General features: G+C 36.9%; 1 protein-coding gene across 1 annotated transcript in view; it reads left to right on the top strand.

The window, feature by feature from the left end:
• Nucleotides 1-27,492, top strand: part of PCLO (piccolo presynaptic cytomatrix protein) — a 558,031-nt gene that overhangs the window by 261,547 nt on the left and 268,992 nt on the right. Inside the window, 3 exon segments of the mRNA XM_072653223.1 lie at nt 1,996-5,217; nt 5,219-7,070; nt 7,435-9,449. Of these exon segments, the coding sequence (XP_072509324.1) occupies nt 1,996-5,217; nt 5,219-7,070; nt 7,435-9,449 (7,089 nt within the window).

The raw sequence follows: 27,492 nt of genomic DNA, 5'->3' as shown, positions 1-27,492 counted from the left end.
CTACATGTGATTAAACTGATTTTTTTGTTCAACTGACTGACCTTATACCTTTCCAAATGTGTTTCAGCTAGGGTGAGAGTGGGTGGATGTTTTAAAAAGGCAGTATGCAAGGAGTCTTTCAACCAGCAACTATCCACATGCCTTATTTTTCTAATAGTGACAAAGACTTCTAAGTAACGAGGAATATTCTTATCCCTAAGAGAATTCAGTAAAGTCAAAGGAAGATCTTAATCCAATATATCTTCTCTAGAATATGAAGAGGGGGGGATAGTTTGAGTTGTTTGTGTTTTTCTTAACTTATCAATCAGAAAAGTTTCCCTACCACCATTCAATCTCAAGTGTTCACAGATTTTTCAAGGACCTTGGATATTCAGTATGAACTGCTTTCCAATAATAGAATGAAATAATATTAGTAAAATTATAGATATAGAATATAGAGATAGGATATAGAGCAATCTCAAAAATCTTTTAGATCTTTTATTTTAATCATCTAAAATACAAGAGTATTTTTCCATAAAGATTGGATGGTATGTTTTTCTCCTTAAGAATAAAAGGTTTTATGTCACCTAGTGTTTAGGCAACATCATTACAACTTTTTCACGCCAATTCTGGGGAAAGCTATCAACCAAAGGTGAAAGTAGCAAAAATATAAAGTTTTTTTGATAATCAAAAATTTTAGTATCCATAGCATTTTGGAAATGTTTTTTTAACATCCATTACGGAAAATTAATGTGATTATTGATCATTTTATGAAGCAATAGTCAGGTTTTTGTTTGGGGTTCTGTTGGGTTGTTTTGTGTGTTGCTGGTTTTAATTCTTGGCAAGTTGAAGGAAAGATTTGATAATGGGGAACACAGACTTCTAGTTCCCCTTTTGTTAGGTTCAATAGATCACAGTAAAAATTACATCATTTCTAAGGACTTTACAGATTTAAATACATTTTACCATACCTACATTTCTTATTTTCTTTTCATTATATCCTGTAAGGTAAACCTGGCAGTATATTTATACCTATTTTATAGCTGAAAAACAAAGAGTTTTGTAGCTTGACTAAGATCATTCTCAAAGTCATAGAATCACAGTTGGGAAACCCCAGATAGCCAATAATTTAGTCTATTTGTGAATGAGAAGTCCCTCCATAAAACCCTGACACATGTTTATGTTTCCTCTGTTTGGTCAACTTGGCTGTCTATTTATGCAAACTAAGATTAAGTAAGCTTTTTTGCTGCCATGTCTCGTTATTAAAGCATATTGAGATTTCATTCCACTAGAACTCCCATATCTGCTAATCAATTAGTAAGTTACAGACCCCACACCAAAACTCTAGCTTTCTGACTCTAAGTCATGCTGCAGAACCATGGAGCAATTCTAGTTGAGAATATGTCCATTCATATTTTGAAATATACTCGTAAATAAATACACTGAATATACACAGAGGCAGATCCCTAAAACACAAAAAGACACTGAATTTGGAGTAGGAGTACTAAATTCAAAACCCTGGCTCTCATCTCTACTGTCTATTAAACCTTGGCAAGCCAGTTCCCCTTTCCAGGCCTTTGCTTCTTAAACTTTGAAATGAAATGGTTACTTGAGCTAAAATTGAAATACAACCATATTTTGTATAATAGAGTAAAATGGTATAATCATAGTTTACTTGTAAATTATTTTTTCATTAGAAATTAATCTCCAGTTGAAAAAGTTATCATCAAATAATACATTTAACAAAAATATAAAAACTTTTATTTCAGTAGTATTTTTGAAATGCTTATATATATATATATATATATATATATATATATACACTGAAATACTAAAATGTTTTGTAATCATTTATGATTTTCCAATTTTTTAGCATAATCAATGTTTTCTTCATATTGATAATTGCAATTTTCATGAGAATTCCTGAGTATTTCTCAAATGAGTTAGTTGGAGGTAATAGAGGTAATAAATATAGTAATTCAATAATATTAAGTTTTGATATATTTTTTCCCCTAGGAAAAGGAAGATGACAAATCAGATACATCAAGTTCTCAGCAACAGAAAAGCCCTCAAGGTTTGAGTGACACAGGATATTCTTCTGATGGAATATCAGGTTCCCTTGGTGAAATTCCAAGTCTTCTCCCTGGTGATGAAAAGGATGTGCCACAGGAACTCAAAAAAGATTCTCATTCTCAAGAAAGCAGTCCTACAAGTCTTTCAGATCTGGCAAAGTTAGAAAGTACTGTTCTGTCCATTTTGGAAGCTCAAGCAAATTCACTTGTTGAAGAAAAATCCAAAAAGAAAAAAGACTTATATGGTGCGCTTCCTGAGCAGCCCAGAGATCAACAGAAAATCAAGGATTTTCCTGTCCTGATGGAATCTTATAGTTCAGAAGAAGAAGAGCTCAAGGAAGTTCAAGAAGAAAAGAAAGATATACTTGTAAGAGGTGATAAAGAAAATATTCCTTCCATAAAGGGCCTCAGAGAAAAAACTGACTTGGTAGATGATGTGACAGCTAGGAGGCAGCGTTATGATTCACTAGAAGACAGCAGTGAAAGTGAAAACTCGCCTGTCTCAAGAAGAAAAAGAAGAACTAGCATTGGTTCATCAAGCAGTGATGAATATAAGCAGGATGACAGTCAAGGATCGGGTGATGAGGAAGACTTCATTCGAAAACAGATCATAGAGATGAGTGCTGATGAAGATGCCTCTGGTTCAGATGATGATGATTTCATCAGGAAACAACTCAAAGAAATCAGTATTAGTGAGAGCCAGAAGAAGGAAGAAACAAAAGCAAAGGGGAAAGGGTTAATTGGGAAGCATAGGCGACTCACCAGAAAAAGTAGTACAAGCTTTGATGATGATGCAGGGAGACGCCATTCCTGGCATGATGAAGATGATGAGACATTTGATGAAAGCCCAGAACTAAAATATAGAGAAACTAAAAGTCAGGAGAGTGAAGAACTCACTGTTACTGGTGGAGGGGGTCTTAGAAGGTTCAAAACCATTGAATTAAATAGCACAGTGACTGATAAATACTCTGAAGACTCTGTGCAAAAGAAAACAAGTTTATATTTTGATGAAGAACCAGAACTTGAAATGGAAAGTCTTACTGATTCACCAGAAGACAGGTCACGAGGAGAAGGATCTTCTAGTCTGCATGCCTCCAGTTTCACACCTGGCACATCTCCCACATCAGTGTCTTCTCTTGATGAGGATAGTGACAGTAGTCCTAGCCACAAAAAGGGGGAGAGCAAACAGCGTAAATCTAGACACCGGACACATGGTCCTCTTCTTCCCACTATTGAAGATTCTTCCGAAGAAGAGGAGATGAGGGAAGAGGAAGAATTATTAAAGGAGCAGGAAAAACAACGTGAATTAGAACAGCAGCAAAGAAAGAGTTCCAGTAAAAAATCAAAGAAAGACAAAGAAGAACTTCGGGCTCAAAGAAGAAGAGAAAGGCCAAAGACACCACCTAGCAATCTCTCTCCTATTGAAGATGCATCTCCCACAGAAGAATTACGTCAGGCTGCAGAGATGGAGGAGTTGCATCGATCCTCTTGCTCCGAATATTCACCAAGCATAGAATCAGACCCAGAAGGGTTTGAAATTAGCCCAGAAAAGATAATAGAAGTGCAAAAAGTTTATAAATTGCCCACAGCTGTTTCTTTATATTCTCCAACAGATGAACACTCTATTGCAATTCACAAAGAAGGTGGTCAAAAGGTATTAAAAAGTGCTGAGGAAATGTATGAAGAAATGATGCAGAAATCCCACAAATCAAAAGCATTTCCAACTCCAACAGAGAAGGATGAAGTGTTTGAGAAGGAGCCATTATATGGTGGAATGCTAATAGAGGATTATATTTATGAATCTCTGGTAGAAGATACATACAATGTTGCTGTTGATAGCAGTCTACTAACAAGACAAGATGAAGAGAGTGAATTCATTCAGCCAGTAGGGAGAGAGAGAAAAATGAGACTTACAGAAGAAATTTATGAAGATCCTATGCAGAAAATCTCAGATCTGCAGAAAGAATTTTATGAGCTCGAGAGTTTACACTCTATGGTGCCTCAAGAAGATATTGTTTCAAGCTCATATATAATCCCTGAGAGTCATGAAATTGTAGATCTAGGTACTATGGTAACATCAACGAGTGAAGAAAAACACTTATTAGATGCAGATGCAGCCTATGAGGAGCTCATGAAGAGGCAACAAACGCAGCTAACCCCAGGGTCTAGTCCAACCCAACCGGCCACTGAGCATGATATACCAGAGCCCACAATAGACTTTGACAGAATGCCTGATACCTCCTTGACATCTAGTATTCTCTCAGGAGCCTCTCTTACAGACTCAACTAGTAGTGCGACGCTTTCTATCCCAGATGTGAAAATAACACAGCACTTTTCGCCAGAGGAAATAGAGGATGAATATATAACTGATTATTCCAGAGAAATTCAAGAGATAATTGCCCATGAATCATCAATTTTAGCATACTCTGAGCCCTCGGAAAGTGCAACATCTGTGCTACCATCTGACACGCCTTCTCTTACATCATCCATTTCTTCAGTTTGTACAACAGATAGCTCCTCACCTGTTACTGCACCAGAAACCACAACTGCAGTTTTTACAGACCCTGTGGACCAACTAGCTAAAGTTCAGGATTCTGAAAAGCATCCATCATTACCTCCCTTCCCAGGAGACACAACAGTGTATTCAGGAATAGATACATCTTTCCATCAGCCTGTCCAACCCCCTCCCAAGACAATTGTTGATCATGTCGCAATTTCTCTTCCTGACGTTCCACTGTCTGTCACAGTACCCGAAGAAGCCAAACCGAAGCACTCTATTTCTAAATCTTTTTCTGTTGATTCATCTGTATCTGAAAAAGAAGATGCAGTAAGGAAAATTAAGAGTAAAGATGGAAATGGTATCGTGCTGGAAACTTACAAAGATAAAAGTAAGGCGCCTGTACCTTCACTGAGAAGAATTAGCTCTGTAGATTCTGGGTCTGCTCAGCCACTTCCAAGTACCGTTGCAGTTCCAGTTAGTGATCAAATGTCAGTGGTTTCTTCTCTATCTAGAGAGGTGACAGATACTGTATCCCGACTGCCATCTATGACTTCAGTTCCTGCCGTGACACCTAGAGTACCTCTTCTTTGGAGAAGTTCTTCTTTGGATTCATCTGCCCAACCTCCACCTGCTCCCCCTCCCCCACCTCCCCCTCCTCCTCCACCTCCCCCCTCCTCCCCCACCTCCTCCACCTCCTCCACTCCCCCCACCAACTCCACCTAAACCTGCTATTTATCCTAAAAAGAAGTCATTGAAAGCTCCTCCAGTGACATCAGCTGCTGTTGTACCTTCAGTTGACAGTGTTGCTACCGTGGAGGCTGCTGCTATCCCAAAGAACCATGTGACACCTGTAACAAAAGTATATACCCCTGCACCACCTCCTGTTCCACCTAAGCCATCTTCAATTCCTTCAGGACTTGTATTTACTCACAGGTCTGTTGAGGGAACCAAACCTCCAATTGCTCCCAAGCCAGCAATTCCTCAGCCTCCAATAACTACACAGATGCCAGTGGATGCACATCCCAAACCAACAGGTTTATCCTTAACTTCCAGTATGACATTGAATTTGGTGACTTCAGCAGATTACAAATTGCCATCTCCTACATCCCCCTTGTCACCACATTCTAACAAGTCCTCCCCAAGGTTTTCCAAATCATTGATGGAGACTTATGTTGTTATAACATTGCCATCTGAACCAGGAACTCCAACTGATTCTTTAACTAGTCAGGCAGTGACCAGCTGGCCTTTGGGATCACCTTCCAAGGAACTGATTTCTCTCGAGCCTGTATTTACCACAGCTCTTCCTGTGACAGGTGTGGAAATTCAGGGCATATCAGATCAGAGCCTGTATCCCTCAGGTGCTTTACAGACTCTCTATGGTGCCCCTGTTGTGACACAGTCTTCATTCCATGCAGGCCCAGGCTTACTATCAAGTGAAGTGACCAAAACCATGGTTTCATTAGCAGACAGCACAGCTCCTAGTGTTGATTCAAGTAGTGTTTCTATAACAATTCCTCCAGAGCCCATGCCTCAAGAACCCTTAGCATTAGAAAAACCAAGATATAAAGAAAACGGAAAGTTTCAGCTCCTTGGGGATGTTATTGATCTACGTATGGTGCCAAAGGTTGATGGTGAAATACCTGGAAGCTGCATGAATCTGTCTGTTTCTCTGGTGGATGTGAGAAGGCAGACCACAGCAAGTGAGGCATATGGCAGACAAATCAGCACTGTCCAACCTGCTATTATAAACCTCAGTGCAACAGCATCAGGAGTGATGCCACTAGCCCTGGTCACGGAAGCTATGGCTGTTGTGACATGTTCAGCTACTGTAAGTTATACCACAAGCACAGAAAGCCTGGTTGGGACAGATCATTCTATGATGACACCACTTCAGTTAACAACATCAAAGCATGCTGAGCCTGCCTACAGAAAAACCAGTGCCCAGGTGTTCCCTACACTAAGAGAGGAAGCACCAATAAACTTATCTCTAGGTACTTCTGCCCATGCAGTAACACTGCCTGCCACCAAACCTATCACTGCACCTCCACCTAGTGTTACAAATGGATGGGCTGATCTCTCCACATCTCAGGGGCCCCAGGATGGTGGTGCTGTGGATCTCAGCACTACCAAGTCTCACCGAACTGTAGTCACGGTGGATGAATCTACTTCAGGTGTTGTGACTACTGTCATAGAAGATGATGAGAAACCAGTGGATTTGACAGCAGGGAGAAGAGCAGTTTGCTGTGATGTTGTTTATAAGTTACCATTTGGAAGAAGCTGTACGACACAGCAGCCTGCAACCACTCTTCCAGAAGATCGTTTCGGTTATAGAGATGATCACTACCAGTATGATCGATCGGGGCCATATGGTTATAGAAGCATTGGGGGCATGAAGCCTTCTATGTCTGACACAAATTTAGCAGACAGTGGAGTTTTTCTTTATAAAAGTAAGAATACCTTTGATTATACTGGAGGGGCTGATACAGCAGTAGATCTAACTTCTGGAAGAATAACTACAGGTCAGTATGACAAGGCAGCAGATCTTTCATTGAAATATCATTATGGGGTCACTCATCTCATTTCAGGATGAAATTTTTATCCTTTTTTCCCATTATGTTTTTTTCTTGTCTTTTCAATGGTATGGCAGCGTATTGTGGAGTACCAGTGCATTTTTTTTTAATTTCTTCATTTTACTTATGTTTTGCCCAAACTGCCTGCATGTGCCTGCATGTTCAACATTGCTTTCTCTTCGCATATAAGTAGGCTAAACTGTGGATTTGCATGCAGTTCTCTCCATTATGTTCATCAAGATGAGAGGGCTTTCAGACGCGCAAAGCACCATTCTTTCTTGGAACTGGACTATAACTCTGCCCTGTATTTCAGGTGAGGTAATGGATTATTCAAGCAAGACCACAGGTCCTTATCCTGAGACTCGACAAGTTATTTCGGGCACTGGGATTAGTGCACCACAGTATTCTACAGCAAGAATGACCCCTCCTCCAGGATCCCCATATGGCATGGGGACTGTTTTGAGATCCTCCAATGGTGTAGTCTATTCATCAGTAGCAACTCCAATCCCTTCTACATTTGCTATCACTACTCAGCCTGGCTCTATTTTTAGCGCCACTGTAAGAGATTTGTCTGGCATTCACACAACTGATGCAATAACATCTTTGTCGGCTTTGCAGCAGACCCAGCCATTACCTAGATCATATGGTTTCCTAACTACAGGAGCATCTGATAAGGACAGTTCTGTGGCTGCTATAGATATTGAAACAAGTTTGCAAACTCTGACTGTGGAAAGTCTCACTGCTGAGGCCATTGAAGTTACTCCCACTTTGACCACAGCATCGGAGGTATTTCCCGAAGGCCTAGGAGAGGACAGCGCTGTTGTGGTTGGGACAGAAGGAGAGAAACAGCAGCAGCTTGATTTGGAGCGGGAGCTCCTAGAGCTTGAGAAAATTAAGCAGCAGCGTTTTGCCGAGGAGTTAGAGTGGGAACGGCAGGAGATACAAAGATTCCGAGAGCAGGAGAAGTTTATGGTTCAAAAGAAACTGGAGGAGCTGCAATCTATGAAGCAGCACCTCCTCTTACAGCAAGAAGAGGAGAGACAAGCTCAGTTTATGATGAGGCAAGAAACACTAGCGCAGCAACAGCTACAACTCGAGCAAATCCAGCAACTTCAGCAGCAACTTCACCAGCAGCTAGAAGAGCAAAAGATCCGCCAGATCTACCAATACAACTATGATCCTTCTGGAACAGCCTCACCACAAACTACTACGGAACAGGCAATTCTGGAAGGGCAGTATCCAGCAGTGGAGAGCAGCCAGTTTTGGCCAGCTGAAGATGTCACTACCACGGCTTCAGCTGTAGTGGCCATTGAAATCCCTCAGAGTCAAGGCTGGTACACGGTTCAATCCGATGGCGTTACTCAGTATATTGCTCCACCTGGTATACTGAGTACCGTTTCTGAGATACCTCTAAATGATGTTATTGTGAAGGATGAAAAGCAACTTAAAAAGAGGACCTCTGGAGCCAAGCTGCGTGGCCAGTATGATGAGCTTGAGGAAACTGTGGGTGAGGATCCTCGGTGCTTTAAAAAGATAGTAGACAGTGGAGTACAAACTGATGACGAAGATGGAGCAGACAGAAGTTTTACCAGTAGGAGAAGAAGAAGTAAAAAGAGTGTGGATACGAGTGTCCAGACCGATGATGAAGATCAAGATGAGTGGGATATGCCCAGTAGGTCACGGAGAAAATCACGTCCTGGGAAATATAGTGATAGCACCCCTGAAACTGACAAAACCAAATCCCTTTCCAAGGTATCTAGCATAGCAGTCCAAACAGTGGCAGAAATATCAGTGCAGACTGAACCAGTTGGGACCATAAGAACACCTTCCATACGTGCTCGAGTTGATGCAAAAGTTGAAATAATCAAACACATTTCAGCTCCTGAAAAGACATACAAAGGGGGAAGTTTAGGATGTCAGACGGAGACAGACCCAGATGCACAGAGTCCTCAGTACTTGAGTGCCACGTCTTCTCCCAAAGACAAGAAACGCCCAACCCCTTTAGAAATTGGTTATTCATCTCATCTTCGTGCAGATTCCACACTACAACTAGTACCATCCCCCCCAAAATCTCCAAAAGTCCTTTATTCACCCATTTCTCCAATTTCACCAGGCAAAGCCTTAGAATCAGCCTTTGTACCTTATGAAAAACCCATCACTGATGATATCAGCCCTCAGAAAATACTGCACCCAGACATGGCAAAGGTTCCACCAGCAAGCCCAAAGTCCGCAAAAATGATGCAGAGGTCAATGTCTGACCCAAAACCTTTGAGTCCAACAGCAGAAGAGAGCTCCAGAGTGCATTTTCAGTATACAGAAGGCTACTTGGTAAGAGTTACTTTGGTGTTTTTTTTTTAATTTAACCAATAAGTTCAGTAGTTATTTAATATCAAGCAAATATATGAGTGTGTGTGTATGTGTGTGTGTGTGTGTGTGTGTGAGAGAGAGAGAGAGAGAGAGAGAGAGAGGGAGAGAGAGAGAGAGAGAGAGAGAGAGTGACTATGTGAGCCCTATAGAGAGTGAATGAGTGAGACTATAGAGCTAAATTTATAGCTCACATAAGATTCTTTCAGTATAATTTGGGAAAAATATAGAAGTGAATAAATAATGTCTTCTCATTAAATACTGTGATTAAAGTAGTGTTTGTGATATTGTGAGACTATGCCAGAAGCTAGTTTGCATTTTTAGAGTTAATGATGTAGCAGACACCGCTTTGTGATTTTTATATGCTTTTAACATGCATTTCTCTCTCTAGTGCCTATTATATAGTGTATATTGATTATTTTTATGTATTTAAGTATAAATACCATAAAATGGTACTCAAAAAAATCAGGAGAAATATTTCCACAAAAATATTGACAAATATTCCTGATGCTGATAACTAGACAGCCTGTCACCATTTATGAAGCACCTTTTATGTACCAGGTATTGGGTGAAGCACAAGTGATACAATGAAAAACAAGTCAGTAACTCCCCTTAAGGAGCTCTCAATCTAATGGGGGAGACAATAATGAAGATGTCATGTGTACAATAAATAGGAAATAATTCACAGAGAGAAGTCACTCTAATTAAGAGGGATTAGAAAAGGCTTTCTCTAAAGGGAGATATTTTAGTTGGGACTTGAAGAAATCTAGGAATGCCAGGAGGCAGAGATGTAAAGGGATGGGAAACGGTCAGTGAAGATGCTCTGAGTCGAGATGGAATCTTTTGTTTGTGGAATAGCAAAGAGGCCAGTGTCACTGGATTAAAGAATATATGAAAAGGTATGAGAAAATTGGAAGGGTGGAAGTACAGAAGGAGGCGTAGGTTGTAAAGGACTTCAAATTCTAAACAAAGAATATTTTAGTTGAACCTGAAGGTGATTGGGAGCCATTGGAGTTTACTGAGTAGGGTAGTATGATATGGTCAGACTTATGATTTAGGAAATTCACTTTGATGGCTCAGTGGAGGATGATTTGGAATAGGGAGAGACACTTGTGGCAGGCAGACCAACCAACAAACTTTTGCACCCTAAGGTGATAGGGGCCTGTACCAGGGTGGCGGCAATATCAGAAGAAAGTAGAGGTCATGTTTGAGATAAGTTGCAAAGGTGAAATCAATAGCAAAATCAAAATGCCACAGTTTATAAATGGAGAGTGAAAGATAGGGAGGAGTTGAGAATAACACCTAGGTAGACAGATTTTCTGAGGAGACTAGCATCTGTCCTATATTACAATTTCAAGCTGCCTTCAGAGGTTTTGGGGGGCGGAGGAGGGAAGCTTTAAAAAAAGAAAACAGGCAACCAAAACACATTATCCAGTCCTTTTTCCCTTGGTTACATTAGGTCTTACATTCTGGGACCGACTCTAGAAAAGGCAAGAGGGGGCAAGTGATCCTTAAGCCACCTTGTTATTCATTTGTTTCATTGTTTTGAATGATGAAAATTAAATGCTATACTTAGAGGAAATAGTGTGAAAAGAATTTAGATACCTCAGTGATGGAGTAACTTGTGTTAAGAAAAATTCTGATTTTAAAACAAAAGCCTCAAACAGGCATGTAATTTTTTTGAAGGTTAAACTTTGCCTAAATTTTAGGATCTATGAATTGCTCACCTAAATTATGACTCCTTATTTTTTTCCTACAACATTAAAGCTCACCAGTTAGATATGACTGAGAAAAATAACCTTTTTTCAAATTCTAAGTGCCACATGTAACATTTATATGTAAGTCAGCATGAAAATTAATGTTTATATGCAATTTGATGTGTCCCATCTAAAGAAAATTCAACATATGAACATTTTAACTTACAAAAGCAGATAAGGTGATAATTATTTATATCATAAATCACTATTACATTCCTTTATATAACATTTTTCTTCTAAATGTTATTAAAATGTTATTGATTTGCCAAAATCCAATTTAAGTATGCCTTTTGAAAAGAACCCATCAGTTATATAACATATGTTACATTTTTGATAAATTGTGGGATATTTACTTGAAATAGTCTATATATTATAAATTACAAAACTTTATTATCATTAAAATATTTCTGCAAAGGCCAAACTTTTAAAAGGTTTGACCCCTTAAATATAAAAAAGGAAAAAAAGACTTTATTTTTTATTTTTTTCCTCTACAAACCTCCTGACCTTATTTACTCATTAAAAGTAGTCTAACAGGGCACCAATGCTGTCAGAGCTTTTTCATAATCTTGCCAGAAAATTCTTCATGTACTTGAGAGAGATGGTGAATAATGATAGGTAGGTACAAGGTAACTCTAGATTAGCTGAGAGTCTCGGAGGTACTTTCAGGGTGTCCACAAATCTCAAACTATTTTGACGATAAAACTAAGATACTTAAATTTCTAATATGGTAAATATTTATGGAAATCACAGCCAAAATCTCTTTCAGAGGTTCTCAATAATTTTTAAGAGTGAAAAGGGGTCCTGAGACTTAAAATATTTGAAAACTGCTGATTTAAATGAGTGCCTCAACCTGAAAAAAATTCACCCTCAACCTGAGTGGATTGAACTTCAGGATAAGAGAGAATTTTTTTTTCCTTTTATCTAAACCAAAAAGGTTTTAATTAGAGGTACTGTTTCACAGATAACAGAGGAGGCACTGGAGGTTTCAGTCTCCAGCCTCTAACAGGTTTGTTCTTCATCTGGTCAGACAGGCAGATAGCTTCAGAGGGGTAAATAATTAGCTTTATTCTAGTCTAGTCTCAAAAGGTTGTGGGAGAACCAGCTCCTATAGCATTTCCTAATCACCATTCTTGCAGAGGTGGACAAGAAGGAGGGGTGGGGTGCAGAAAACTATCCCTACATCTCAATGGGATCAATCCAGACAGGCATACTTGTATATCCCCCTAAATCCTCTCAAGCCTCAATGGGGCTGGTTGAGACACACACAGATTCATTCCCCTATGGGTTCCCTATGGTTTTTTCTCCACTCACTGACCAACGTCTACTTGCTTTTATAGGGCAACAGACAAAGAAGGCATCTTGCCAACAATGGCCTCACAGGTTAGCTTTAGCAATATCGGCACAAGCATAACAAATATCAATTATGTCACCCCTCATCTCACGGCCCAGCCGCAATAAGATTGTCACTATGATTCTAAGAAGTACTATCTAGAATCCTTGGAACTATTCTGGGAGTTATTATTTACCTGGAAACTAGACATTCCTATGGTCGTGGATCCTGAGAAACTAACTTTAAGGAAAACAAAATCCTCCTTACTGACAGAGACAAGTTCTCAAAGAAATGTACTACTCTTCAAATGTCTTTAAGAATTTTATATGTGTTAAAGTTTGAGAATAATTATAATGATCTATGAAGCTGTTTATATATAGAGAGAAACATATATATGTATTATGTATATTGGCATATATATATTATTTTAATTTAATGAACAACCTATGCATACCATTTTTAAATTTTTAAAAAATAATTATTTTTTGTTTTAATTACTCAGATTAAAAAAATATACCTCCTAAACACAATTAAATCAAGACACTGAAGATGCTAATTAATAAGTAATTTTCCTAGGGAAAATATTAAATATAAAAATGATTCATAGGGCTATGAGACAATATTGAGGACCCTGGTAAAGAATGGTTCATTGACACGCTATTATAAGAAATTTCTTGATTGTCAGTTTTTGCTTGGTTTTTGATCCTAAGACCATGCCTCTGTCAGTTTTTCTCCCAGTCTTTGATGAGGTTTCTAGGCTGGATGTGTCCCCTCTGTCCAGGCACTGAAAATGATAACTGACCGATCTTATTGCAAAGACAAGGTCTCTGCAGGCCTTGAGCATCCAAGTGAGTGGTGACTTTGTTATTTAAATTGTTCAGGCTTATTATCTAGGAATGCATATTACATAGTTCTCTACTGCACCTATTTCTAGAAATATAAATATAAATCTTGATTATAGTAAGAATATTGATATTAAGGTGATAAAATAGAAATTCCCAAAATCTGCAACCAGAAAATATGTATAACTACTCATCAAACAATAAGATTTTTACCTAATAATTTCTTTAATGAAGATAATATGGAATCTATTCATAATATACTTCAGTTGATCTTTCAGCGTAACTGTCTCAATATAAATTTTTTACTTTTCCTTTCATTGCATTTATGTTTTTGGTCACTTTAGGACAGTACTTTGTGAGCAAATGAATGAAGTAGAGGGGGGTGAAGAAATTGAAGCCCTAGAAGAGTTGATGACCACTTAGCATTTTCAATTGACAGAATTACTTTAAATTCACTCTAATGTAGTTTAAATTGTTCTCACATATTATGTAGAAGTTTTATTCAGAGAGAGAAAGAGAGAGAGAGAGAGCAGTAAATGTTCCATATACTAACAAGTGATCATTTGAGGAAATGATGGAAAATATAGACTCAAAGAAGTCATCAAAGAAATTTACCACAAATTGCTGGAAAACTCATAAAATGGGCCCCTTTTTTGCTATGCATTTATTTATGGATAAAATAAATACACCTGAAAAACTTAAATTTTTCAAGACTTAATTACAGTGGTTTGGAAATGCCTGTTTGATATTGCTAATGGTAAAGGGTAGAATACGGTTGTACTACCAAGAAATGATGATGCTGATACTGACAAACATGCAAGGGTTTAGCTCTTTCTCAAAGAACTGATTAGAGCTATAAGGGTTCCTCAAAGCTGATCATTGTAGAAAGAATTGTAGATGTATATAGCCTCTTAATGCCTGAATTGTGTACTCAGTTGGATTGGTGAATCATACTATAGTAGATAAATGTTAGATCCTTCAGGGTCTCAGAAACACCAAGTCAGTAAAAGTATTTCTCTCCCATTCTGTTTTTGTTTGTTTAGACTTAGACCTGATCCAGTGGATTCAAAGAATGTTAGCACTAGAAAGTGTTCTTAGAAATCATTGGTTTTAGAAGTGAAAACATTAAGACTGAGAGAGAAGTGACATAATTAATAATAATTGATATTTACTTCAAATACTAAATCTTTTGCTTTATGAAGCAAGTATTTATGCTACCATTTTCTTGAAATATAGAGTTCTAAGGCATATCAATCTATCTTCTGAATCCTGTTTCTAAAAAACACTAATCAACCTTTAACTCCATCCCAAGACAATGTATGGTAGCTTCATTTTCCATGGAATTAAGAAAACTAGTATTATGGTCTTTAGAATAAGGATTTAATCATATATATTTTAGTGGAAGAAGTGGATATATGTGATGTTTATGTGTATTTATATAAAATATATTCCACTACCAGATTTAGTAACTTGGCCAAGATCACTAGAAATAAGAAATCAAAACATTCCTATCATCAGTCAACAGTCAGGAAACATTTATTAAGCTCTTGTTGTGTGCCAGAAAGAAAGATTTAGTGAAGTATTCAGTCATGACCCACACTTCCCTTTGGATAGGCAAATCATCAACTCATCCATAAGAATGACACTAGTATGGCAGTCTTAAATATTTCTCATTACCAGGTTGCCACAATACCTAAAATTCCATCATTAAAATTTTTTTATTTTAGACCTTGAAGTCATTTCTTTGTATAGTATCCCCTTTTCAGATCCCATTGAGAGAAGGGGAAATTATTAAATTCTACACTTAAAAGGAGATGAGTTAATAATCAACTGTGAGAGAATGGTAGGAAATTTATGACTGAAGTGAGAAATGAAGTGGTATCAAAGACCTGCTAGCTTCTGAATTGTTCGCTTGGCTCTGGGTTCTGTAATCCCAGATAGTTCTACTCCCTAACTGACTTTTGCTCATCTTCCAAGAATGACCAGAAGAAACCAAGTATTTACCTCATCACTTATGGGAAATCTTCCCTCTATCCAAGAGAACAAGTCTTATCTCTTCTCTGGCCTCCACCACCTGAGTAGATCGGAAATAAACTAGGTCAACAACACTGAGCTGGCATTTCCCACTTTAACACACACCAAAGCATGTAAGAATATTCACCTAATGTACCAGACTCATGACATGAGTTCTTTCCTGATATTCAGTGTCCTTTTTGGGGGGAATGATTGCTAGCTTCCACTCATTATCTCATGCAAATTAGGGACTCTGACCCATCTCCATTAAAATCCTCATATGACCACAACCTACCATTTTCTAAACTTATTTTTTCCTAAAATAAATATGTTAATATCTATACCATTCATTTCTATTTAACAAACATTCATTAAGTGATTACTAGATGCGGGAATGCTATGGTTGATATAAGGGAAATAATGTTTGTTCAATATTAGGTCTCCCTTACCATTGTTACTTTGAGTGGTAGTGAAATCCCAGTTATTAGAATTCTTCAGACAGAGGTCAAATGAGTATTTGTCTGGAGGGATGTAAAAAGAATTCATACTTTGGTTAGAGGTTAAACTTAAGGACCTCTAATGTCTATTCCAATGGTAGGATTCTACGAAAAACAAGGAATTTTTCTAGTCATATAACATATTAATAATGAAATATTGAACAGAAGTCACAGCCCTGAGTTTTTCATCTCTCACAGAGTCACAGTCATGTGTATTATATTTTTAATTTATGGAAGAAAGCAAGCATTTCCATAACATCGTACAATAAAAAATATGATTGCACATGAATTTGCCAATCTACTATAACTAACTGTTTCTTTTAAATATTCAGCGAAGTTATTCTGTAAATTTCTTTTTTCTTTTTTATCTTCTCTCCCTCATCCTACTCTAGAGATGGCCATCATTAGATACAAAGAGGAATATATATGTATATATGTGTGCACATATATGTACACATACATATATATGTAAAATTATTCTATACATACTTCTATTTATCAGTTCTTTCTCTGGATGCAAATAGCATCTTTTCTTCCTGTGTCCTTTATGGTTAATTTGGTTATTTATGATAGTCAAAATAACTTATTTGCTTGAGAACGTTCTGAAAACAACATTACTATATACAATGTTCTCTTGTTCTACTAATTTTGCTCTTCATTATTCCATACAAGTCTTTCCACATTTTTCTAAGATCATTGAGCTCATCGCTTCTTACAGCACAGTAGTATTCCATCACAGTCATATACCACAACTTGTTGGGCCATTCTCTAGTTGATGGGCATACCTGCAACTGTTCTTTGCCACCACAAAGAGAACGTAGGTTCTTTTTTCTTTTTTCCCTAACCATCTTTGGAAATAGAACTGGTAGTGGTATTGCTGGATCAAAGGATAGAGACAGTTTAACAACTTTTGGGGCATAATTCCAGATTGCTGTTCTAAATGACTGTATCAGTACACAATTCTACCAACAATGAATTAGTGTCCCAATTTTCTTCCATACCCCTTCCAACATTTGTTGCTTTTCCTTTTAATAATTTCAGTCAATCTGATAGATATAAAATGATATTTTAAGGTTGTTTCTATTTGCATTTCTCTCATCAATAATGATTTAGAGCATTTTTTCATGTGACTATAAATTGTTCCGATACTCCATATCTGATGCAATATGTTCATTGTACTAGTATGGTTAAGAATGGCTCTTCTGTGATTAGAGAGTTTGCAACCCCTGTAAATTACAGATGGAAAAAAACAACACCCTCTCCTACTACTCCCCCCACTGAATGCAGCTTAGTGACATTTGAGAGTGTAACGGTCCAATTCAGACAATCATGAAAATGGAAGTCACTTTGGGGCCCAAGCTATTTACACTCTCCTCTTATCTAATGCACCAATCCCTCTATAAGAGTCTTGATAATCGTCCAGTTTAGATGACCCACCAAATTAAGTTTAAATCAATCTTACAATCAATTAAATATTATGAAGTGTTAATTATTTTTCAGGCATTGTGTGAAGCTATGGGGATAACAAACACAAAAGAGAAGCTTATCCATAAGGAGCTTACAATCTAAACATTTTAGTTCCGGAGCAGGGAGGCCACGAGTTCTTGCTGAATCTGCCTTTCCTGATTCTGCGCCCTTTGATTTCAACCTCATTTTCATATTACATCATAGTAGTTCCCCAAACATGCTGAATTCTGATTAAAATCTACTTTTCACTATTATATCATTCATCCCAATGCCTTTACTCCTCTGAGCTTTTATTCTTAATGTTTCCAGCATGTAAAATGCCTTTATCTCTATGTTCAGCTAAAATGTTAAATCCTCTAAACACCTTAGCCATTTATGATCTTTCACCCCTTTTAAGACCTGAAAACTGCTAGTATTACCTCTCTTGAGAATTACCATACTCTTTTTCTTATTAGTTTATTTGTATAAATATCTTATTTAAATTACTGTATTAGAGTATAAGTTTCTTGAAGGCAGGACTGTGCATTTCTTCATACGTGTAGCCATCATGTGTGTGTGTTTGTGTGTGTGTGTTCGTCCTTCATTGCCCAAGAAGACCATGCCATAAGAGAAATGATGACGTGACTTGCACTTGACTTTGTTTTGAGTGAGGGAGGGCTGTGCAAGTCATCAGCCTCACTTCTCCTCCAGAGCCATCTGAATCCAGTGACCAGATATTCATCAGGATGACTGGAGATGACCCAGGATGAGGCAATTGGGTTAAGTGACTTGCCCAAGGGCACACAGCTAGTGAGTGCCAAGTGTCTGAGGTGAGATATGAACTCAGGTCCTCCTGACTCCTACAATGGTGCTCTATCCACGGCACCACCTAGCTGCCCTTGTAGCCATCATAGTATGGTATAAAATACTATGGACAGTATAAAGATGTGAAAAATATCTTACTGTGACTTTCCTTTTGATTAAGTGAATAAGTGCCAACCCATTCCTTTTTTGGACTGTTCTAAGCGCTAGTAACTTCATCCACATATTGAGCCCTACTTGACTCACCTATAATTCCATCTATTAGTTATATTTTAAACTCTGAAGTAATATTCAAGAATTTTATATGAAAAATTCTAGAGAAAACTAGCTATGTTTAGTCTAGAAAAAGAAAAGATAAGCAGAATATAATGGTATTTTTCACATATTTGAGGGACTTCCATGTGGATGAGGTGTCACAATTATGATGTAACTGAAACTGATAAGATTATCTTCCACAATATTGTCTTATGAGGCCTTTATTCTGGATGAGTAAGGCTACCACACATTTTGGAATGGCATATTAATTTACTGTTGCTAGTCTGTGTTACTAATGTACAATATGGACCACTGATGTCATGGACCTATGAGTCAACCACCCATCCCCATAATTTATCTTCTTTTGTCCACTCATCTTGTTCCATTAGGCAATGCCAGGACTTAGTGATCTAGAGTCAGTGGATTTGCCTGGTGAGCTACTGGTATGAAAACCTAGTGGCAATATTATATTCTACAAGTGCATATCATTAAAACACTTCAGCTCTACTCCCATCTAGTGTATACAATCGTCTCATTCCTTACATTTCTAGCTCCTCCCTCGCAATATTTTTCTACAGCTTGTCAGTCATCTGTTAAATTCTTGAACAGGAAAGAGTCAGCCACTAAGCTTTGGGGAACTTAAATTTTTTTCTTTCTGCTGCTTATTATGGATTATTATGATGCTCAGTAATCACTTTTTCTTATGATTTTTTAAATATTTTATTATGAACTTAATATTCATTAACCACCATGAACATTTCAAATTGTAAAGATGATCTTGCCCCCTAAAAAAGAACCATACAAAAATGTTACAAATGTAATTGAGTCATTTTACAATTGTGTATTAAATTTAACATGACAGCAACAAAATTTCCCTGTTTGCTTATGATAATCACTCTTAAATACACATTCCAATTTAAGTATCTTCACTATTGGATTTTTTTCCTGCCTGGAGATACCAAATTATAGGATTTTCTGTCCAGTATCATATTGTATTAAAGTCTTTTTTCATTGAAGTTCTTATTATTGATTAATTTGTGGAAGGTTCATTAAGTAGTTTTGCAATATTTTGGGTATGTGGTATTTTAAAAATTAAATAAAATTAGAAACCCTAGTGATAGCATTTTTGCCTGTCTATTCATGCATTTGGCAAGAGAGGTACCAGGCTAGAATTATCTCTGTCTTCCCTCCTTCAACTATCAGTCTTCTGGAGATACAGTTCTAGGGATGATTGAGAAAATGAAAGCCACTCCCTTAATTGTTCTTAGGGTGGAAGTCAGTTTATCTTCTTTCCACCAAATAGAGACTACACATAGGACCATGACAAGTAGCTTTTATTAAAGAAAGCAGCCATCAGAAATTAGAGAAGTTATTTCCATTAGAATATACCAAAAGAATAGAGGAAAAGATGAGCTTTTGGGCTGGAAGATCAGATTTTAGTTCAAACCAGAAAACAATAATTTCACCAAGAGAAGTTCTCTCTCTGGGACTGCAAATGCTAGAAGTCAAGGGACATTATAAGGATCAGTTTCCCCATATGTTTACAGCTCCCAGGGCTCCTGTTAGCTATTGAAAAGTTCCCTGTTGACTGTCTTATACTCCTTTCTTGAAGCGTGTCTAAACAAATTGTCCTAAACCTCATGCAGTGCTATGACTCAGTGTTGTCTTAGCCAAGCAGGAGTCATGTTTCCTTATATGTAGCTCAGATCACATCAGTGTCCTTCAGGAAATTTCCCACCTCACCTGAGAAGAGTGGGTATTACATTAGTACTTGAGAAAGACTTCTCTTATTTCTGAACATGGAATTAACATGTCTTCAGCACTGGATATTGAATAATTTATTATTGCCCGGCAGTTTATCATTTACAATTCACTCTAGCAATATGTTTTAGGACACTCATAATAAGTTGATGCAAATAACTGATGCAGAGTTGTGACTGCTGTACCTTAAGTATGAGGTCAATTATTAGGAGCAATTTGTATAATCTTTAGAAAGAAAACATAGTCAAGATCTTGCTCAATAATTCCCTAAAAAATCAATATGAGTCTTGGCAATAGGTCTACATAGATCATGGACCAGGTGTGCCTGAGTGCACCAGGATCAACCAAGGACCATGCGCTGTCCCAAGCATCACCCTCAGGAAAAGACTAGTCATAATGGTCACTCCAATGTCTACTCACATGTACACAGCTATGATAATAATCAAGCCTTCATATACTGATGGGAAATTAAGTGCTTTTCATCAAACAATACTGAGTAACCTGATTTATTTTATATTCCTTTATGCCAGGCCTAGAGGCCTGAGGGCTACCCGAGTCTTCTTACCTTACCTCTCGCAGGTCTTCGGCTGGCCAAACCAGATAGTCGTATGAGAGAAGAGACCTCCCAGAGTCGAACAAGGGTTAAGCTTTTATTCAGGGTTCTGGTTACAGGTGCAGGGGAATTCTTCCTTAGGAGGGAGCGAGGAATCTCCCAAGGAGGCAAAGATCTTACAATAAGAGATTGGAAGTAGAAGTATAAGTGGGGAGAGAGGGGGAGGGGAGAGCGGAGAGAGGAAAAACGGAGCCTTCTGTCCTGTCCGCGCCCCTCCCGCGCTAAGAGCGCTTTCAGGCTTTCCTGATCCCAATTAAGCTCTCCGGCCGCGTAGTTTGCACCTGAATACCGTGCCTGTTAGATAACAATAGGTGTGCCCAGATCCGGGACAGTCTCGAGGGGGATGCTCCTCCCATCACGTTTCTCACGGGAAGAGGCGGAAATACACGAGATTGCTCAGTCTCACTCCTCGATTCCCTGGTGTATTATGGGGGACCTCATGAGAACTCTAAGATTTAGAAGTTCCCACCTTTACCCGCCGGAGACTGTCCACATGGAATTGAGCTTCCATCCCCAGCACCTTTATAGTCTTTTCACGTTCAGAATCAAATAAGGGCAATGAGGCTTTGCATTTAGCTAATGATTGGGTTTGAACAATACCCAGACCTACTATGGGTGGTCAAGATAACATGATGATCACCGGCTGGAATACCCATTGATCATTATACCTCTCTTTTATCTCATTCTACTAATAGGATTCCCCAACTCTGGAAGAACCTATGGATCTCTCAGTTTTCCTTTGTGCTGTAGGCTCTCTTCACTCTGCAGAAGAAAGTTAGTTTTCTATCTCCTCTCTTCTTCCTCTCCCTCTCCCTTGCTCCTTGTCACTAATTTAAATTTAGTCTAGTTCTTCCTAATATTTTTCTTGCCTTCTTGAATTGTATCTTTCATCCTGTCTCTCTAATTAACGTTGAGCAGAGAGAGGTATATCTCAGGCCTCATTATCTTTTGCTTTAGCCAGAAGACCAAAATGCAAATTATGAGACAAAGAAGCAGGCAAGAAAGCAAACAGCATATTCCTTTAAAAATTTCTTTATCTTTTTTTATGAGTTACTTATTAGCATGAAATAATTTTTGTATCAGAACTGCCTAAATAGCTTGCATTTGGCCATATTAATTATACATTCTCCTTCATAGAAAGATTTTATATTTTATTCAAAGCATCATTGACATTGGTTTGTCCCTTTTGTCAGTGAATTGGCCATTACGTAATAAAGTCATCCTGCTTTATCTTTGATAGCTGAAATTTTTTTCCTTTTTGTTCTAGTAAAAATCATCACCAAAATACATTTATGCTGGATTTAATGCCTGCCAGGCCTTCATTGCAAACCAGCTGCTATTCATGAGCTATTATTAGAAATATATTTTTTTGCTTCACTGATTAATGTTTTGGTGGCTAGTGTTAAGATTTTTGGAACTCTTTATTGTTTATTTCTGATAATTTCCTTGTCCTAAATTGAGACTTTATACATCTGTCACTTCTTACAGGAATTTTTGTGTAAGGTTCAAAATATTGTACAGTGGAAAAGTGACTTAGGTAGAAAATATTCATAGGAAAACTTAAAATTTGGTGAATTTAAGGAAAATGTTAATGTTATTTATTTTCTCTTCAGTGTAAACAACCTTAAATAACTATCTTTAGTAAAAATAAGCTGCTTATTGTTTTATTTCTTAATGCTATCTCATAGCTCCCTGTCTCACTAGCCAGTTACTTCTTTTCTAATTCAAAATTAATGATTAATATTTGCTTCCCAAAACTATACCATGCAACCTTAAATGAAAATGGGAAATTTTTATTTTTGGTTTAAATACATAGTGTACATTATACTTGCATTAAAACCATTAGTGGTGAGAATGATCATATAAACCTCCCTGTCAGCTACAGTTTGAGTCATGGAGTGGCAAACTATAATTAGCTTTACTTTTTGCAGAAAAATAAAAAGACACAGTTCTGTCTTATATTCCATCATTGGTGGTGATAGGAATTGATATAAGTGCTTAATTACCTGACAAACATTCTAAGAAATTAATGGAATGGTTCTATCAATCTCATATTGTCTCTTAAAAGAATGTACTGTCAGAATAGCAATTGTATTTTTGCCCTTAAAGATGTGTATGAAGACATTACAAAGGACTAATAAGCGTAGTTTTATAAATTGATCTCATTGATTTTATTTTAGTACTGAATTCGCATATATCCTTATGATCAATATTTCAAGACTTCATTTCAAAAGAAACTATATGTGCTGCTTGAAACAGGAATCAGGCCATGTATTCTTTCCAGTCATCTATCAGGGAAGCTATAGTAAGACAAAATTAACATTGACTGAGTAGAAGAAGCTGATTTATGCTCCTAAAATTCAGTGAGACTTATACCTGAAATGTATCTCTGGATACTGAGTGATATCACTTTTATTGAGAGGAGCAGTGATATAGGAAGACATTGGTAATTATTGATGCAAGGTAGAAAAGCTTAAAAAGAAAGAATACTTGGAATTTGTCTTCAGCTCTGTATGTGTCCATTTTCATACCAATTTATTTGCTTCCCCATTTGCATTGTCCCTCTGGAACCATTGTTCAAATTCATACTGGACTACCATTGTATCAGCAAGAGTAGCACTGGACTCTAGGGCACTGCTCTCAGGAAAGAGAACTTAGTGATCTTGTGGTGTTTAAAACCGAATTTAAATGATAATAAAGCTGGGCAGCTAGGTGACACATTGGACAGAATGGATAGAGAGCTGGACCTGGAGTTAGGAAAATTCATTTCCCTGAGTTCAAATTGGGCCTTTTATACTACCTGTGTGACCCTGGGCAAGTCAATTAACCCAGTTTGCATTAGTTTCCTCATCTGTAAAATGGGCTGAAGAAGGAAGGAGCAAACCATTCCAATATCTCCACTAAGAAAACCCCCAATGAGTTCACAAAGAGTAGACACAACAACTTCAGATGACTGAACAACAAAAATCTAAGTTTTAATGATTTTTTTTCTAAAATAATTTTAGTGGTTATAAATAAGGTGATATAAATTTAGAAATTAAGCAATTTATGTCACTTTAGTATAAATTTAGTGTAACTGGAAATAAGCAAGGGTATCATACACATACATATATTTGAATAATTTCATATATTATCACTTTTTATTTGATAATTTTCATTAAATGAAAATAATGTCTGTGATCCCAGTCTTGCAGGGTAGTTGTAAGTATTAAATAAGGTAATGTAGGCAAAGTACTTGTAAAATATGAATTTGAGCTATTATTTTTGAGCACACACATAGAGAGACTTTCACTTAATTTTAATCAGTATCAAAAAGTTTTATTAAATGCCTATGTGGTTTTTATTTTCCTGAAGCTCTCCCAGTGGAACATTTTAATTCAAGTATGTGTAATGTAGCCTAAAATATCATTCACTACGTCTAGAGTCTGAATTGTCATGGCCCTCTGTAATACTGCACAATTTTTATTTACTTAACATGTTTGTAAGATGGATAGGATTTTTCTCCTATTTTTTTTTTTTTGAGGATGCTGAGAAACAAAGAGATTAAGTGACTTGGTTAAGATGGTACTCCTGAATCAAGAAGCCAACTCTCCTCACAGCTGTTCCTTCCACACTCTCCTATGCTTCTATTACTGTTCTTCTGGTCCCACAATTTAACAAAATGTATTTCTATACTCTGATGCACCTTAAATAATGTGGAGAGTTAAATGGTACAGGTATGTATTAGGTGCATCATTCTACTAGATAAGTAACATTTAGTTAGGATACAATCCTTGACCTTAGAAAGAGTCCAGCAAAAAACAACAGAAATAGTATTGGAGTTATAAAGTGAGCTCTAAGTGGACCAGCTAAATGATTTGAGATTGTATAACCTGGAGAAGAGAATTCTAAATGATACATTTTTATTATATGAAGAGATGTTCAAGAGAGATGGATTAACAGCTGCTCTTCTTTTCCACTGAGGGCTTGATTTACATTAAACATTTCAGATAATGATTCTGATATTATTTTGTACAAAATCTTTGGCAAGGAAGGATGTTGACTGAGATGGGGTTGGGGGGGGGGGTAGGGATAAAAGTAATTATTAAATTTTCTACGATGTGCCTGACATGATGGTACCTTGCTGAGCACTTTACAAGTGTTACTTGAGAGCAGGGTTTCTTAACATGGAATCCAGGGGGATAGATTTTGGGGATCTGTGAACTTGGATGGGGGGAAAATTACATCTTTATTTTCATGAACTTCTAATTGAAAATTAATATTCCTTTAGTTGTGATTTAAAACAAACAAATCCGACAAAGCATCTTTAGACTTTACCAGAATACCACAGAGTTCTGTGATACAAGAAAAAAAAGATTGGATCACTATTACAGAAATTTTTTACGTGAATTAAAAAAAAAAAAAACTTGCGAGAGAACTACCCACCCTTAATATTAAATCAAATCCAACCAGTATTTCAATTAAATACTGGATAAAGCATCCAATTCTGAGAAATTCTATGATTTCTATGTTGAGATGAATAACATAAATTTTAAAGAAACATGAAAAAGAAGACTTAAACTGACCGTGTTTGAAGTCAAACCTGGCTAAGTTGTGTATGATGGGACTATAAAAACTCCTTTTCAGGAGTCCCACTTTGCAAATTTGGATCTATAAACAAGTCAGAGTGGTAGAATATGGCTCTTGTTTATTCCTTCTCTTTCAACCAGACATTGGTTATATAAAACCTAAATGGGGCAAAACATTTAATTATCCTACTTTGTGACCTGTCGCAACTTAAACCTCAGGGATTCATCCCCAAGCAGAGACTAATTTCATTGCTTCTCTAAACCTCCTGCTAAAATTACTGTTCAGTTCACTAATTAAAACTAATTGCAGAGTTAGAGATATTATTTCACAATGACTACATAATAGTTTCCTTTTCACAAGAGTAAATATATATAAAGTTCTTGAATGTAACACAAAGGAACAATATTGTATTACAGTTACCTTGTCAAATAGGCACAACAGTCCATCCTTTCCTGAATGTAATCTGAACTGCTTCTGTAAATCGTTGCTTTAAAAATATGCTTTCTGAATAAAGAGCTGCTAAACTATAAATAAATTCATGCCATGCTAATTATCCATTTGGAAAAGCATTTAATTGCACACCTAATTGCACATCGAGGGGTTTCTGAATGGGTAGAACTCAACACTGACAACAAAAATGTTTTTCTTAAAATGATAGTGATAGTTGTATTTAGAAGTATAAAAGTGAGATACTGAGCAGTGTACTCTAGAATAATTAAATGAATAAAAATATTATTTTCATCCATTGAGCACTATATCATATATCATATCATATCATATATCCCCTTTACCTCTAGTTAAGTCTTCATTCATATTAACTCTTTCAAAAAGCCAATAAGAATACATATACAAAATGGAGCATTATAATGCATATATATGTATATATATACACACACATATATATATATTCTGTAGTTCCTAGTAAGATTCAGTCATCTCTTTTATATAATTTTTTTTACAAATGCATGATTCTTAAATTGAGTTTATAAAATAGAAGAGATTATTCATCGATAATTATCCTAAGTTATTATATCCCCTTATTCTGGTTTTCCAACATATTTTAATAGGGTTATATAGTTTAAGTTGGAAGGAACTTTGAATGACTTCTAGGTCAGTTACTTAGTTTTGAAGATGAGGAAACTGAGACCCACACAGGTAAAGTGATTTGCCTCTGGTCTATAAGAAATCATTGGCAGAAACTGTATTCTGAGGCAGGTTATTTTAGTCCAAATCCAGCTCTCCTTTAACTACACCATTCTGTCACCTTTTTATAAGTCCTTATCTTCATCAACTTCTCTAAGGGACTTTTGACCATCCTCTCATTAAAATTTTTCTCTTTTATTTTTATAACATTATACTATCATGAATCTCTTCTTTGTAAGATCTTTCCAACTTTTTCCCCCTTCTATTTCCTTTTTCTTTTTCCACACTCTTAACTTCCCCAAGGTTTTCTCCTCAGTATTTTTCAGCTGCTGGATGGACATCCTTACTTCCTTGGTCTCCTGTTACCCCAAATTTAACTTCTCTGGAAATCAAGCCATTATTCAGTAGTGGACAAAACATTGTCCTGGGAGCAGGGTATACTGGAGCCAGCTCTTACAAGCTTATGCTTGCTAAATTTTGAGTTCGAATATGTACATGTACACCTTAGAAATTAACAAACACCACTTATCAGAGTCTAATTTATTATTCTGTTGATTTTTTGGACCACTGGTGTCAAACTCAAATAGAAACAGAGGCCACACATTTGGAAGTCACTAAATCTATAAGGATCCCTGGTGCCTGCATATTGACTTAAACAGCTATATATTAACACTAAATGTTGTATTTTTATTCAAATATTTTCCAACTACATTTTAATCTTTTTCTTACTACACTTTGGATTGTTCAGCCTTCAATTCCTAGGTTTGACATCTCTGTCCTAGACTTGATAAAGTTATGGAAAAATGTTAAAAATCATTAATTAAAAATGTATTGCGTTTTTTCAGAGAGCCATTTATTTGTCAAACATTTACCAGCATGTTGGGACTGGAAGCTCAAATCCGTGTGGACAGTCTCGGGCAGGTAAAAGTGGGACTTCTAAATCTTAGAGTCTTACAAGG

The sequence above is a fragment of the Notamacropus eugenii genome, chromosome 3 (assembly GCF_028372415.1).
Source record: "Notamacropus eugenii isolate mMacEug1 chromosome 3, mMacEug1.pri_v2, whole genome shotgun sequence".
Taxonomy (NCBI): Eukaryota; Metazoa; Chordata; class Mammalia; order Diprotodontia; family Macropodidae; genus Notamacropus; species Notamacropus eugenii.
The sequence above is the reverse complement of the archived record's forward strand: the minus strand, read 5'-3'. Positions and strand labels throughout refer to the sequence as shown.